Source organism: Diadema setosum, chromosome 4 (assembly GCF_964275005.1).
Source record: "Diadema setosum chromosome 4, eeDiaSeto1, whole genome shotgun sequence".
Classification (NCBI taxonomy): Eukaryota; Metazoa; Echinodermata; class Echinoidea; order Diadematoida; family Diadematidae; genus Diadema; species Diadema setosum.
In genome coordinates this window covers 40,078,196-40,094,946 of record NC_092688.1, presented here as the reverse complement: position 1 = coordinate 40,094,946, position 16,751 = coordinate 40,078,196, and the positions used below count along the sequence as shown (strand labels likewise).

Genomic DNA, 16,751 nt, shown 5'->3' with positions numbered 1-16,751 from the left:
TGAAATATGGTTCGCTATTAGCTTAGGTTCGTTAAAAAAACAACAAACAAACACACACACATTAAATGCGGTTCCCTTTCCGGTGTTTCCTTTAGCGAAAGTAATCAAGCAATCATTTATTTTAGCAAGGTTTGTGAATACAAAACGAAATGAGTAAGGCCTCCGTAAAGTATTAATTCAGAATATATGTCAGTATAATTATCTATACTCAACTTCACAAATGCAGAAAGATTGTAACTGTAAATGTGAGGGAAAACAAATAAGCTTAAGCTACAAGTTAACGCTTCTTTATATGCTATGGTATTACAAAAGTGACCGAGAATAAGAAGTATATTCATGATACAGTCATAATTATAAACCCAACGTGAAGCTGTCAGGCCTACATCAACCTTTGCTTCTGATACGTATAGTATGTGCAGCATTGGCAAGCTTGATAAGCGATAATTACTGTGGACGCAACGCCTATAAAGGAAATGTGCCTAAAATGGCGGGAATTCAGAATGTTACGGAGGTATACAGCTGCAGCAGAACAGACGCGAAAGCAGTCTTTTTTATGTTCTGCAACATTACGACCATGTGCGTAATTTGAGGGTTTTTAGTACACGCAAAGAATACGATTTCAAAAGACGACTATCGTTAATTAACTTCATTTTGAACCCCCGCCTACAATGGGTTCTCAGGTTCTATCTAGGTATTGAAACTTGCTAAACGCATCCTCTTTAGTTTCCATTGACAACAACTACATGGGAGGAGAATGGAAGCGATCAACGCCCTCGCTAAAAGACGCTTCTCGTAGGACGCATTGTGTGCCCGCCTACAATAGGTTCTCAGGTTCGATTTAGGTATTGGTACTTGCTAAACGCATCCTCTATAGTTTCCATTGACAACAACATGGGAGGAGAATGGAAGCGATCAACGCTCTCGCTATAGATGCTTTTCGTAATACGCATTGCCTGCCTTTTTTCTTTCTACTGTTTCCTATTGTTTGCGAGTTAAAAACTTGCGGCAAACTACACCGCAGCCGACACACAACGCGTACCGACTCATTCATGCGGCGGCAGCGGCACGGACACAAACGCACCGAAGTTTACATTAGGACTACCGTATTGGTCAGAATCGTTAATGATAGATCTGTCCTGCGATTGGTTAATTATCTTACACACCCAAGCTATCGCCTTATACGGTTGTGCGTGCGATGGAGCGTAAACGCCGTCGCTAAGCAGGACTGTTGTATTGTTTCGTCCCGTGAAAGAAACAGGTTGTGAGCTTGAACATAACCTGAACTTTGAGAGCGATTTTCTCCGTTATTTAGAAAATGGACTGACATCATAAGCGTAGTTAATATTCGTTTTTATGATCTGTAGGGATGTCGAAATGAGTTGTATTACATATCAGTGTAAAGCTTAGAGTCTGTAGAATTCACATTTTTTTAGGCATAACTACGATTCCATTTTTTGCGACTTTTGACTCATTCCGACGGAGCGCCACACATATGACTTCGCTCTCTTCTAGCAATCTAGTAGTTGTCAGTATTTTTCCAAGATTACAAACCAATCGAGACGGAAACTGTAAACCCTCTGAATGCCACATTGATTTCCTCTCCATAGGTTTGTGTGTGGCATTTGTGTACATTTGACTTATTGGCACTGAAAGGGTTAATATACCGACCTATCCTGCAGCGACGATGTTTTTTTTTTTTTTTTTTATCTCCTGCTTACGACAATGTGTAAGCTCTACATATATTTCAAGGCTTTGGGGGAATATCAGAAAGGACAAAGAATGTGTTTGTGTGTGTGTGTTTTTTTTTAATCCGCTCCCGTGGGAGCAACTGATATACGGGTTCCCAAAATGAAGACAAGGGTGCCTGCTTCAGTGGCCTAAATTCATTTTTCTTTGTGTTAGAATGCTCAGAAGAGTGGGTTTGATAAAAAGATCCGAGTTTATTCTATCAGGATTTGTTCTCCTGCTGTTTAAAAAAAGGGGTTTTACAGTATTATGTACCTTTTCCTGATTTAGTTTTTTGCTTGTTCTGCTGTAAACTCGTACGAACATGTACATAAAATGATCAAGGCTGAGATCAGTTAGAAATGCGGGTTCGCTGACCCCAGTCACCTCTTTCAGGTACCTGGTTTTGTGTAGAACAAACGATTCTGAGAGCTCATCAGCGCACGCTCTGTTCATACCTCGCACCCGATCGATATTTCCATTGTTCACGGGCACATGTAGTTGACCGTAGAAAGGGGGACACAATGAACCGCTTGACTGCCTTCACACAGCTGGATTACCAACCTGTGTGCCTCTCTGTCGACGGGCGAAAAGAATCTCGTTTGGGGGCATTAAAGGCACTCAGAGAATTGCGGAAGGAACGGGAGGCAAAAATAGTAAAAATACTAATAGTAACAACACCATACTGATAATGTAACAAGGAAAAGTAGAAATTACGCGGTGCGTAATATATGTCCCCGCCGGAAGTAGCATTTAGTAGCAAAATGTACAATATAGGTAAAAAGATGAAGGTCAAAGGTCAAAGAAGTGAAAGGTCAAAATTCTGTGTAGAAGTTTTGAAGCCCTCACCTAGTGCCATCACTTAAAGCAAAGGGAATTGAAATCGGGTTACAAATGGCAGAGGAGTAGCATTTTGTAGCAAAATGTACAATATAGGTAAAAAATCAAGGTCAAAGGTCAAAGAAGTCAAAGGTCAAAATTCTGTGTAGAAGTTTTGAATCCCTCACCTAGTGCCATCACTTAAAGCAAACGGAATTGAAATCGGGTTACAAATGGCGAAGGAGTAGCATTTTGTAGCAAAATGTACAATATAGGTCAAAAATCAAGGTCAAAGGTCAAAGAAGTCAAAGGTCAAAATTCTGTGTAGAAGTTTTGAAGCCCTCACCTAGTGCCATCATATAAAGCAAACGGAATCGAAATCGGGTTAGAAATGGCGAAGGAGTAGCATTTTGAAGCAAAATGTACAATATAGGTCAAAGGTCAAGGTCAAAGGTCATAATTGAAATTCTGTATAGAAGTTTCAAAGCTCCCATGTAGTGCTATCATAATTATAAAGCAAACAGAATCAAAATCGGGTTAGAAATGGCGAAGGAGTAGCATTTTGATCATTTTGATCACACACGGACGCACACACGGACGGACACACGGACGGACACACACACGTACGGAGCCCGTTTCATAGTCCCCTGCTCGAACTCGTTCCGCGGGGACAACAATATGGAACATCTACAATGTACATTTATTACTACCTTTTGAGTCATCATCAACATCATCATCATCATCATCAACAAATGGTTCCCTTAATGTAATAATACAATAGCTTTTCTCTGTTGTTGTTGTTGTTGTTAATTGTCATTATTACCATAATTATTTCTACACTGTTCAAGTTATCGAGTGATAAAGACACACATACAACCACACATTTTTTTCCAATTTCTTTGCAAGGAGACATACATGTACACACGGTGATGGTACTCCAAATTCTTAGAAAGATTGGCAGTGATCTCTGCAATGTAGGAAATCGTCCATTTTGGACAGGCATGAGTGTTTACATGTAATACGCAGTTGCACACACTTATGAGGGCTTTCATTGAACATTGTACAGTGTGTACATCGTATCGTCTTCTCGCGATCGCTTGCAGGCACACAGGCATGGGCGCGGATCCACAGACATGGACACGCAGGTGCACACATAGTCATGAGCACACACTTTCAAAGGGGATATTATTATTTACAATGCATGCACGCACGGCCTCCAATGGATTCGCACGCAGGATGCTAGTCCACTGCCTGGACTGCCTTCGTATACGGTGTGTACTATTATGGTGTGTATGGTATTAGCAATATTGCACACGGAAATACCGTCGTTGAGGGCGTGTAGTATAAGGAGAGACCAAGTGTAGATCATTTTTCTTTTCTTTTTTTTTCGGGGGCAGCAATTAGTGGACTCACGCGATGCGTGGACTGTCGCGATCGAGAAGACTTCGCGCTACCGCCAATGAGGGCGTATGAGAGAGTGAAAAAAAAAGATAAGAGTCCCGTATCGGGACTAGCAGGATGCTGGATTCGCACGGACTCGCACGGTAGCGTGCCAACACCACGCACGGTACCGTGCCAACATCTCGCACGGTACCGTGCCAGATGGTCCGCACTCGACGGTGGCACGCAGCCGCACGGAGGCGCACTGACTGGCACGAAGCCGCACGAAGGCGCACGAGGTCGCACGGGGTCGCACGGGGGCGTACAGAAGCGCACGCACCCGCACGAGGCCGTACGAAATGGCACGGAGCCGCACGCACCCGTGCGAAACCGCACGCAGCCGCACGAAGCAGCCCCGTGCGCAGTGCGTGCGGGAGTAACATAACTTAATGGTCTGACTGTACGTTATTCTATTGTGAAATACGAAAAAAAAATAAACTGAATTGAACTGAAATATCGCTAAACCAGTAACTGGCCACTTCACTGAATTTGGTATAAATTTCATGGCAATAACTTCAGATTCTTCATTTTGTAGCTTCTCTATTCAAGAAACAATAGAACTCGCGTGAGGAGATTAAGACACTTAATAATACTCAAAATCTCCATCGTTTCGTTTCAGTGGTCAACACTGTCTCCACCGTTCAGGGATGGAAAGGAGAAGACATCCGACTGCCATGCCACTTCCAAGGGGAGCCTGAAGATGTGGCCTGGGTCAAGGAGAGCATCTTTTATCAGCCGGCTCCCAAGGCTGAATTTAGCAATGGGACTTTTGAGAGCTTGGAGGAGGGATTCGAATTTGACAAGAATTTCAGCCTTTCCATCACCGACTTGAAGATTGCAGATGAGGGCCATTACGTTTGTCGCGTGCTTCTGAAGAATTTCGATAATATAGAAAATTCTGTCCATTTGAAGGTTAACTGTAAGTGATTTTTTGTATCATCATGATGTGGAGGATATGGTTTTTTATAATTGGTTTGCATTAACTTATGAACGAATTTGATGAAATCAAAGCAACAGTCAGTGGAAGAGACAACTAAAGAAGTAAATAGTAATGGTTGCAGGATGTCCATTTTACTTGTCCGTAAAATGAATGCATATGCCAGAAATTGTACTGCTCCCTGTTACAGATTGCAGAATTGCTGGAATATTCATTTTGTCTTTCATATTATTCGTATGGCTTAGCGGTTCCGTTCACTCTTCACTTTTTGTCTTCTCAATCGATATAGTTCTTTCTTTCTTCTATTCTCCAACCATATTATCTCTTCTTCTTCATCATCTCTCTGCCTATTATTTCTCGTTCTCTTTACTGCATGACAGCGACGTAGTGTTAAGATTTGTCTGAGTGTCTAGTTTCTAGTGTCTAGAAGGGCTAGTTAGGTTCTTATTCGTAATTTGTGTAATTCTTTTTGTAAATTGAATTTGGTGTACAAAAGTAAAAGATCAAAGATATCTTATGTATATGTGTTTTACTATGTTCGGGGGGAATGCACCCTACAAGCATTGCTTCTTCAGCATTCCTCCCCCATCTCCTGCATTTTCTACACTTCAAAATGGTTTGTGTTTTTTTTTTCCACCTTATCATTTTTTTTTTCATAGATATAATTTTTCATATTTTGTCATTGTTGACACATATATGTGACCCGCTACAACAAAATGGTCCTAAAGTCGCGCACGGTCGAAGCCGTGAAAATCGAGTTTGAAGTCAGAGCATCAAAATTGGTCAAAACTTACGATTTTCTAAATTTGACATATTATTAGAGTCTGACATGTCTTCTATTGTCTGTCGAAATTTTGAAGCAAAATGATGAAAGGAAAGACCAAAAAATAGCATTTTTCTGGGCCATGTTTTTTGGCGTTTCAACGGAGCAGAAACTGGTTCGAACATTTGGATTGAGCGCCACAGATAGGCTCCGCCCCTAACAACGACCAGAGTCATGTCATTGGTCAGTTTGCTGCTTGCGCTAACCGAAGCGTGAAGTTCCCAGACGTCTCGACATGATCTCTTTTAAACATCGATATCTCCGCAGCCGATTATTTTCATAAAATGTGTGATATATATTAATTTCAAGCAGAAAGATTAGGGAATTGTGTCATGCAATTTTAAAATAATCGACCTCTCCCGACTTTAGGATCATTTTGTTGTAGCGGGTCACATATGTACTTATGTTTTATGTGTGAAAAAATGTATTTACAAGTTCTATTGGAGTTGAAAAAATAAATGAATGAAATAAATGAAAGTGTTAAGCTACTTCGTTGTTTCTGGCAGGTGATAAATTTCAACAATTTTAATGTTATTACTATTGTTTATAAGTTCAATTCTGATTCAATATCCTCAGGTCTGCAAAGGAGGAATGTGTTTGCTCACAAAAGCTATCAGTGCCACCGTGCAATAGTTTTCCTTGGCAAGAGTTATGAGCAGGGGCGGATCCAGGAATTCTGTAAAGGGGGGGGGGGGGCGTGACTAATATTTCTGGTGCCTCTTCCGGGTTTCATTTCAGTTTTTCCTTTTTATTTTCTTTGTTTTTTACGAAAATTAACGGGGGCGTGCGCCTGTGGATCCGCCACTGATGAGTTATGATATTGTTTGAGATGTTACGCCTGTATACTCAGTATACACGAGAGTGTTGCAGCCTACGTATACTATGAAATACAACATCACAGTTGAAACGTGCATAGAGCCTTCATTGACCAATATCACGAGATACTTAAAGCCAATATAAGACGGAAACTTCATAGTCATAACTCTTTTAAGAAGATGGCAGAAACAGCAATGGAATTTTGCAAGCATGAAAGCTAAGTAGCTTAGAAGGTCAAGACATGAAATATGGATTACTACATAAATGTAAATAGGTTGTTTTTTTTCACATTCTAGCCGTATTTGTAAAATACCAAACCATAACGCAGTTATACCGGGTGTCCCCCCCCCCAAAAAAAAAAAAAAAAGCGGAACCGTGGATTTTCATTACCTTGCGTTCTAAAAGTGATATATTTTTTGACATCATTAGAAAGAGCATCTTCCGCAGAAGACTATGACACCAAAATCATTAAATTTGGTCGAGCACTTTTTATTCTACGTCAATTTCTGCAAATGCAGTCATTTTCAATTTTTCGCGACTTATGAGATAATGATTTGGGTGCGACACCCGTTCCATACGGTGAATCGTGTAAGCTCGCTGATCCATGTCAACAAAGGATAACGCTTTCATATTGGGAGCGCGCGCGCGCGCGCACACACACACACACACACACACTCTGTTTTTCCTGGCCCGTGCCCAATGTGAAAGCTGTATCTTTTGTTGACATGGATCACCGAGCTTACACAATATTCACCGTATGGATCGCGTGTCGCACTCAAATTATTATCTCATAAGTCGCAAAAATCCGGCGAAATTTGACAATGACTGCATTTTCAGAAATTGGCGTACAATAAAAAGTACTGAACTAAATTGAATTATTTTGGTATCATAGTCTTTTGCGGAAGATGCTTTTTCTAATGATGTCAAAAGATATATAACTTTTAGACCGCAAGGTACTGAAAATCTACCGTTCCGCTTTTTTTGGGGGACACCCGGTATAACTGTCTTTCCACGAAACAGATTTGGAAACTGCCTGAAATATTTACTTGGTAAGAAATATATCAGACAATGTAATATGAATAAAATATATATGTATATGAAGAGTTTGTTTGCAAAAACCGATAAGTCCATATTTGTCAAATGGAGATATTTGCGATTAAAGGTCAAGAAAAACAAAGAGAATAATGAGAAAATTTTTGCTTCTTTTGACCATAATTTCAAAAATGTACCTTTATATGTAGTGACCAATATATCATTTAAAAGGTATTATTTTGTACTTCATGGCAGAGACCGTACTTCAACGTCTTCAAATATGGACTTATCGGTTTTTGCAAACAAACTCTTCATATAATTGTTCAATAAACTGTGTGTCTGTTATGAATTTCTCGTTTCCCTAGCGATGGCATCAAGCCATATAATCGAGGAATGCGTCAATAAGAGTCAGTCCAGTCAAAACCGATGTATGTACCAAACTCCCTCCAACGCTACTTCCATTGCAATTACGTGTGTCGTGAGTGGATTCAAGCCTGACATTTCTATGATTTGGACCGATGAGTCTGGAGATAGACTACAATCCGTGGCTTCGCTACAGACAACACTCTCTGACGACACATATGCGAGGTTCGAGAAAATCAATGTTTCAGCCAATCACGGGACAGAGCAAACCTTCCTGTGCATAGCTACCGGTGACGCGGTCAATGGAACGTCGACCGCAGAAATCACTCTTTTGCCTATGTCAGGTTTGTAAAAATTGTCCATTTTGTGTTTCTCAATATCAAAGAGTCATAACATAGCTTCTGGCGTCACTACTATAAATTTTGTTATGGAAATATAAACAAATGTTTTACATCTGATTTGTCACGGGGGTGTGGGCAGTTTTGAGTATTATAATTCCCTGACCACACAATCATATAATTTAAGTCTATTATATTATAACAAACACACGTTCAAAATCGTAAATGAATTTCGTTTAGTAAAGGCAAGGGCCAGTAACATGTACTTTTGTGTAGAACAGTTTTACAATTACAGTCAACTATGTTTTCAGGCACTATGCAAAATGTGGTGATGCTGTAAAATTATCGAGATACTATTTTACGCCTTCTCACTCTTGTAATGACTGAATAACGCGATTTTGCTGTGTCTTTATCAAATTTCAGGAAAACGTGATAATTTCGGTCTCATCATCGGACTTGTCATTGGTATACCACCTGCTGTAATAATCTTGGTTTTCCTTGTTGGAAGGTTTCGGCAAAAACGCGATCAGGACTACGTACCGCAAGAAGGTGTCGTTTCATGTTTCCATGTTTGATTATTTGATTGTTTGATTTTTTCGTCGTAAAGACGGTGAAATCAAATAAACTAGGACGTTTGTAACATTCTTGGCCCTTTGAATGATCGTATTGATACAATCGACATTATAAACAACCACTTCTGATATGGCATGTTTGCATAATAATTTTTGGACAGACCCTCTAACAAATGCAAACATCTCGCGCTTTACAATAAAATCTCTATTCTGTTGTCTGTTTCAGAAGAATCACCACCCACTGTGCAGACAACTACGATCAGTAAAGATGAGAGCAGAAAGTGGTACTCCGTACAATGGTCGGACTTCAAGCTTGATATTAGTAGTTGCAGACGATTAAAGGACATGTCCCCACTACGCGTAAGTATGAGATGGGGTGTATAGACTGACAGCGCTCTTCATGTACACAAGATTGTGTTTGTTTTTTATTTGTTTTAATAATATCTGAGCAAGTCATGAAAGTTGAGCACCCTCCGAAGATAATTAAAGTAATGTCGTGCGTTTACATTTAAGCAGAGCGAAGACAATGGTTGCTTTTGTGAAGTGTTTCAATGTCCAAAACGATTCATTATGTACATACCCCTCTCTCTTAGTTGGCTATAGTCACAGTGCCGAAAGCTGTAGTAAACTACCCTTGCACAATCATGATTACAGGTATTCACACTATTATAATTATCAAAGGGTATTCATAATCCTTTAATGATTGTATGCTGTACTTTGATGCTGAGGAAGGTAAGAAACTTCGTTTCCTCTTCTGTTTCTCTCAATAAGACTGAAGGAGTAGACTCAGTTTCAAATATCTTTATATGTTCCATGCATTGGCTGACCTTTGCCACAGCAGAATGAAAAAAAAAAAAAGAAGAGAGAGAGAGAGAGAAAAAAAAACTCAACAACCTCTGTAACTAGCCCTGGTGGAAAGAACATAGTCTGTCACAGTGTATTAATTGTGTGTCCACCTAGTCAACTATATGAAAATCCTCGAATTTAACAGTAAAGTGTGAAGGTGATATAACGCTGCACACTAAAAAAAAAAAAGTTCAATAAGGGAGCTAGAAGGGTTCGAGCTCCCGGAAATGGGTGCAACCTACACGATTTGCGGAAATGGTGGAACTTTGCTTCTTATCGGGTTCATTTGGGGGTCGATCTTGCCACGGTCATTGACGGTGCAATATTGCGCCCCACACTAGTCTCAAACAAAGACCTCCTATGGTGTTGCTCGACACTTAAATGCAATAATACATATCCTTGTCCAGGTATTATGAACATATATATATATATATATTTTTTTTTTTATATCAGGAAACTTAATTTTCTTTCATATTCTATAATCATTCATCGAAAGTAAATTTTCAAATTAAGTTGAATCCATGATGAAAATGGTCTACGAAAAAAAAAAAAAAAAAAAAACTAACGTAGAATACCTGATTGCTTGTCTGGTATTGATCAATCACATTGTACGCATAACCCAGGAGGTTTAACAGATGAAGTTCCAACTGGCTGTAATTATTCAAATAGTCGTCAGATTTCTATTGCTGTACAAAACAATTCCACAGGTGGATTTGTGCCTTCGCTGATCGGGATTCGATCTCGTCTCGCTGAGCAATCTGAAGGTTCATTTTGGACGTTAACATAATTTTGGCTATATTTTGCTTGTTTATCTATTAAATGAAATCCTACTTTAAGATAAAAATATATAACGCAAAAGCCATTCTGAACAGAAATATTATTGTGCAAGAATGTAAATCAGAGCTGTTTCATGTGAAAGTGTTTAAAATGTACCCTGGATAGCCGGTTTTATTTTTTCACTTTCCTCATGATTCTGACAAATCAAACTGATAGGAATCTTCCAATAGAATTCTTTATCAAAGATTACTGCCCAGGCATGCCTATTCGAATGGTGTTCGTTTTATTTCATTTTTTTTTTTGCGCAATTTCTATTCGTGTATCCCCGTGTCTTTAACATTCACCTAACCTATCTCTTAGTGGTTGGGATGTCGAAACGTAATTGACATTACAAAGACATATCTTCCTGTTTGTGGTTCATTCTTGCTAAGGTGCAATATTGTGCCCATAACTAGTCTCAAAGAAAGACCTATATGTGACCCTGCACCTCAAAACAAACAAAAAGTCGCCAGACATGAATGTTTAGTTAAGACCATATTATGAAAGAGCAGACTTTAAGCTTTAAAATGATGTATCATTCAAATCAAACGGACTCTCCTAACCTATCTAAATATGATTGGACGGAAAGCACAAACTCAGGAAAAGTGGGAACTGAGAAAAGAGGCTCTGAAGTACAGTGTCTATTCAAGCGCTTAATCTTTACCAAACCGTGCTGGCTGTGCGATGAATGGGACAAAAAACAGGAAGTAAACCACCAGCGTAACAACAATGAAGGGATTATCAGATTAAACTAAAATTAAAAATGACTCATTAACACATTCTGTCCATAAATAATGCCAATTTCCAAAGCAGTAGCACTATCTTTTTAAAAGTTATGAGTTGAAAGTGAAGAGTGTGGACAAGGTTTTTCAGAAATGAAAAAGGGATTCTAAAGACACACCTAATCACACTATTCTACCAAAAATGTTCGAGATAAACTGCTAAAAAACACTCTTTCCTGCCCGTTTTATGATACCAAATTTTAGCATAATGTAAAAGAAGACCCGTTCTTTCAGAAAATATGAAAAAGTCAAGTTCGGCTAGGTTGACCCATTTCACTTATTTTCAGTCCTCGCGCAAAATCAGTGTGTGCGACTTTATGTTCGTTTTGAGGTGCACGGTCACATATGGTGTTGATCGACACCTTGAATACAATGTTGCATACCGTCATGGTGGTACTATGTACATGATCTTTTTAAAACATCATGAAACTTCGATCTTCTCCCATAATTTCATAATTATGCTCAGATTTCCGCATGTTAATTTTCTATCTTTTGATAAAGGATATTTTGATCTTTCAATTAAAGTACTCCGTTAAAGCGTGTTCCAGCGTGCTTTTAAACTATTTGCTGTTAAAATTGTGAGTTTTACACTGCATTTTGATTCGCTGCTCCAATTCAAGGTACACAAATTCATTGTTGCCATCACATTGAAAGAGAGAGCGAATTGCAGTAGGAGCAAATATTTCTAGGATTCAGAGCGCTAGTCCCGATTATTGATGCTCTCTTTTGTCAAAGCATATTGTTACGTATGACCATCAGACACCATCGATGACGTCAAGAACCACAAAGGGCGACACCCACGAAAAGATACCGTGCATGGCAGCAGGTTCAATCTGCAATTCAATATGAAACATCATCAACTCTTACACTACATGAACCAAAGGAGTAATCATTCTGACTTCTGCCCCCCCCCCCCCCCCCCCCACGGAAGAAAGCAGTAACTGCATAACTGCTGAGCTGAGATAAATGCGATTTTGTGTTTTTTGCAGATTCTTTAAAAACACAGAAACATTCAAAAATAATGTTGTGGTATGATTATGCACCATACCTAGTTGTCTAACAATACCTAGGAAAAAATGATGTTTCCGTTATTTTTTAACTGTTATTTAGGAAAATGCAGTTACTGCGGTGGCTCACCCTTGATTCTGGGTAGTTTCCCCACGGAAAAAAGCAGTAACTGCAGACGGCCAGGAGTCTGCTGTTTTCCCCATGGAAAAAAGCAGTAACTGCACATGTCACATGACCATAGGAGGAGAATTGTTACCAACACCAGGTTATAAAGTTCTTCTACTTTCTGGTTAGTCTAGATCTATAAGATCTAGGACCTATTGCTAGACCTAGACTAGGTCTTGTCGATTGAATGGCATTCTGTGTAAAAATAAGGTAGACACCTATATACCCTAATTGAACTTTGGAGTGCCCGGCCTGGCCCCTGACACATACCCTGGACTAGACAATAAAGTCAAGTCTCTTCGTCTTAGATCCTAGTCGAACTCTGACGTTACACTTAAGCTAGACTACAGATCTATGCCCAATGTTAGTGCTAGACCTAGATCTATTACGTTAGATTAGGCCTACTGACATTTTGTCTAACACTAAACAGTTAACAATAGATTAGAATCTAGATCTACTCTGTAACTTTAGATCTGGTAGACCTATTTTAAACTTTAGGGCCTACATCTAACATTAGACTAACGTTAGTGCATTAATACTACTAGTGCTCATCTCCCTTCAATATATTTTCAGCTCACCTAGATTTTCTGGTTCTGGCCAAAGCCATGGCTACCATGACTTTTCCTCTGCAATTCATGATAGATTTACAGGCATGCCTGGACCGCAGAAACTGTGTGACAGCATGGTTAGCACTGGCATGATCACTCAGACTGTACCAGACCTGCAATACTGTGCATGCAAGTGATGACTGTGATGTGATGCAATGTTTATGCTGCAGAATTTATGCGCATGCAGCTGCTGCACGCGTATTCTGCACTCTGAGCGCGCTGAGTCTGCCAGGTTTGCTAGTCTCCAGAAAGAAGCTTTTTCTACAACTTGTCATATGATTCCCTGCGGGCAGAGTCAAATTACTGGTGAAACAATCTTTTTATATCTACTCTCCTAAATTATGGGAGAAACTGCTGTTTACATTGTTTTAAAAAAAATTAGTAGAAAAAATAAATGGTATTAGGGAAAAAATATACAGGAAGGACTATACAGAAACTGAATGATAAAGACTAAATTGTTAGTTACTGCTTTCTTCCGTGGGCTTTGTTAGTTACTGCTTTTTTTCCGTGGGGAAACTTGCAAAGTTGAATCAACTGGATGCAGTTACTGCTTTTTGCAAAAGTGAAAAATTGTATTTTTGGTCACTTTCATTTTTCTTTTTGCAAAACTGACCTATTAACATTGGAGAGCATTGGGTAAACTATTCATTTTTGCAAAAAAGTAAACATTCATAAAAATGTCAGTTACTGCTTTTTTCCGTGGGGGGGGGGGGGGGGCAGACTTATTGGCATACAGTAATGTGCCTTTGCATAAGGCTACTTGCCATCAATAAATGTTTTGCACCAAATATCACCTAAATGTAGTGTCTTATAAGTTGCCTGTATGACCCAAAGTGTGATGAGTGAACTCTCTTTGATGTTGACTAGCATAATACAGGTGCAAGGGCACTGTCTACCTGCAATAAAATACAGTTGCATTTATCATTGACACTGTCCTTGCATGACGTTGACATGCCTTCTTACACATAGTAACACCACACTGTACCTTTTACTAACCTGCCCCTTGTTATACATCTTACATAGGCCTTATCTCTTCCATAATTACCTCAATTAAACTACAGTACTCTTCATACACTAAATTAATCATCTGCTGTATATCTAACGTAGATCTGTAAATGCCCAGATTATACAGAGCCCATCGGGACTTATTCATCGTGCATCATCACTACGTTATAATGTGTACATAACGCATTACGTATATGCTATGCAACGTGCACTTCGACTGTGTACTTTCACCTATTCAACCACTCCACATGGGCAACTCATTCACACACTACACTGTATTTTGTTGCCTCATTTATATCATTTGTGACCCTGCACCACAAAACAAACAAAAATTCGCCAGACATGAATTTTTAGTTAAGACCATATTCTGAAAGAGCAGACTTTAAGCTTTAAAATTATGTATATCTCGAATCAAATGGACTCTCCTAACCTATCTAAATATTGGGGAAAAAAACCCCACAAACTCAGGAAAAGTGAGAACTGAGATAAGAGGTTCTGAAGTACAGTGTCTATTCAAGCGCTTAATCTTTACCAAACCGTGCTGGCTGTGCGATGAATGGGACAAAAAACAGGAAGTAAACCACCAGAGTAACAGCGATGAAGGGATTATCAGATTAAACTGAAATTAAGCATGCCTCATTAACACATTCTGTCCATAATTAATGCCAACTTTTAAAGCAGTAGCACTATCTTTTTAAGAGTTATTACAGTTGAAAGTGAAGAGTGTGGACAAGGTTTTTCAGAAATGAAAAAGGGATTCTAAAGACACACCTAAACACACTAATCTACCAAAAATGTTCGAGATAAACTGCTAACAAAACACACTTTCCTGCCCGTTTTATGATACCAAATTTTAGCATAATGTAAAAGAAGACCCGTTCTTTCAGAAAATATGAAAAAGTCAAGTTCGGCTAGGTTGACCCATTTCACTTTATTTTCAGTCCTCATGCAAAATCAGTGTGTGCGACTTCATGTTCGTTTTGAGGTGCACGGCCACATTTATACTTCGTCATTCATAAAGCCAAATGGCTAAAGAATAAATGAAACCTCAAACTTCTTATAATCATACTCATTTCCACTTACATCATTGGGCTTGTAACGAAATCTGAGCTAAATCAGTTGCATCTCTCGGCAACGAAAGTTTCGGAACTCGAAATTAGAAGCACACCTTTATAGCGCCCCCACAGGCCGGTACCCAATTTTCTGCTTCACAAGCCCGCCTATGACGTCACAATTAATGCTAAACGTATCACCAACTCATACTTCATTCTGTCCACAATATCCCGGCCCCCCTTAAATGTATCTAACGAAACATTTAACCTTCACCTTCTTGAATTACTCATCCTCAACTTGCCCATTCAAATCTATATTGCTTCTTGCAATACACTGTACCTTTAACTTTCTTCTACACAAATGATTTCTCAAAGTAACTCTTCCAACAATTCATGGCATAAGGCATTGAATGATGTTAGTTACTGTACACAACTCAGCACATGTATTATATAACTTTCGATAAGTCTTGCATTTGCCTTTCAGCATGATAATTTGCATATAACTACGCTTAAACTTCACTATCATCATATGATTGCTTTAATATCACTATAACAACCAAATGGTTGAATAATTTTGCATCTCTATTAAATCATTACACTATTTCTGTTCTCCATGACAGATTGATAACATTAGCCACTCTTCCTTTGCACAATTACCAATCAATTGAGTTTCGATTTCAACAACTCACTGGACATTTATCCAAACAAAAATGCTCTTCTTTATCTTTGAACAAACCTTACACTTCATATATTACACTTCGTATGTTTTGCATAATCTTGCTTTCACTTTGACATTCATACCTTCGTGAACTTCAAACTGTTCACATTTTCATTACCGCATAAGGTCAACTTCAACTTCCTTTCGTATATCCACTTTACTGCCCCCCAAGGAAAAACGCAGTATCTAACATTTTTAGCGATTTTCACTTTTTAGCATAAATATAGTCAGTGGGCAATCCTTCTTCATATGACATATTCAGATTTTTGAAAAAAATGTTTGGAAAGCTACTTTTCCGTAACTGCCAAACACAGTATCTACACTTAACTTGCACTTTCCCCAAGGAAAAACGCAGTATCTACGTGATGAATATTTCCCCAAGGAAAAACGCAGTATCTGCAAAGCTAGTCTTAATTACCAGACACTGTTATCTATATGTGTGAATACTTTGCCGGTTGTTCTGTAATTTCAACGTAAATTACTTTCTTTAGATATACTTGCTCAATAATAAGACATAATGTTCAAAATATCTAACCGAAACAATACTGATTAGTAAATATTTTGATGAGATCGTGATCCTAATATAAAACACAGTGTGTGATTAAGACTAACCGAGTGCACGTTAAACAATACAGCACAACACTGACAGCAAGACTTGCAGCTCACTCTGCTAGCTGCACTGAGCATGCAGTCAGCACAGGGCCCGGCCGGGTAGACAGCATACAGTGTGAGTGTGTACTTGGATTAAAACAAAATGTTGTCGCGGGGAAAATTACTCGTGAGCCTAGCCCTCAAGAAAAATTTATCTGCATATAATGAGTAAGTTATTAAAAACTATTTCAATATCGAAAGAATAAAGCTGATCGTTTGTCACACGAAGCGAGGT

The 16,751-nt window shown here is 38.9% G+C and overlaps 1 protein-coding gene and 1 long non-coding RNA gene across 2 annotated transcripts in view; one reads left to right on the top strand and one right to left on the bottom strand.

Annotated features, from left to right (window-relative positions):
• The window catches only part of LOC140227485 (uncharacterized), a 45,449-nt gene extending 32,132 nt beyond the window's left edge, over positions 1-13,317 (bottom strand). Inside the window, exon 1 of the long non-coding RNA XR_011901051.1 lies at positions 13,061-13,317. This is a non-coding gene — a long non-coding RNA (uncharacterized lncRNA). The remainder of the gene's footprint in view (positions 1-13,060) is intronic.
• Positions 7,960-9,249, top strand: LOC140227091 (uncharacterized). The gene is made up of 3 exons (XM_072307521.1): positions 7,960-8,299; positions 8,717-8,841; positions 9,085-9,249. Exons 1-3 carry the CDS (start codon positions 7,960-7,962, stop codon positions 9,247-9,249), a joined length of 630 nt encoding a protein of 209 aa, XP_072163622.1.
• Positions 13,318-16,751: the final 3,434 nt, after the last annotated feature.

Bases quoted from the DNA above. Each gene is read 5' to 3' on its own strand.
- LOC140227091 (XM_072307521.1), top strand. From the start codon at position 7,960: ATGGCATCAAGCCATATAATCGAGGAATGCGTCAATAAGAGTCAGTCC. The intron at 8,300-8,716 runs GTTTGTAAAAAT...ATCAAATTTCAG, and splicing joins CACTCTTTTGCCTATGTCAG to GAAAACGTGATAATTTCGGT. The intron at 8,842-9,084 runs GGTGTCGTTTCA...ATTCTGTTGTCT, and splicing joins AGGACTACGTACCGCAAGAA to GTTTCAGAAGAATCACCACC.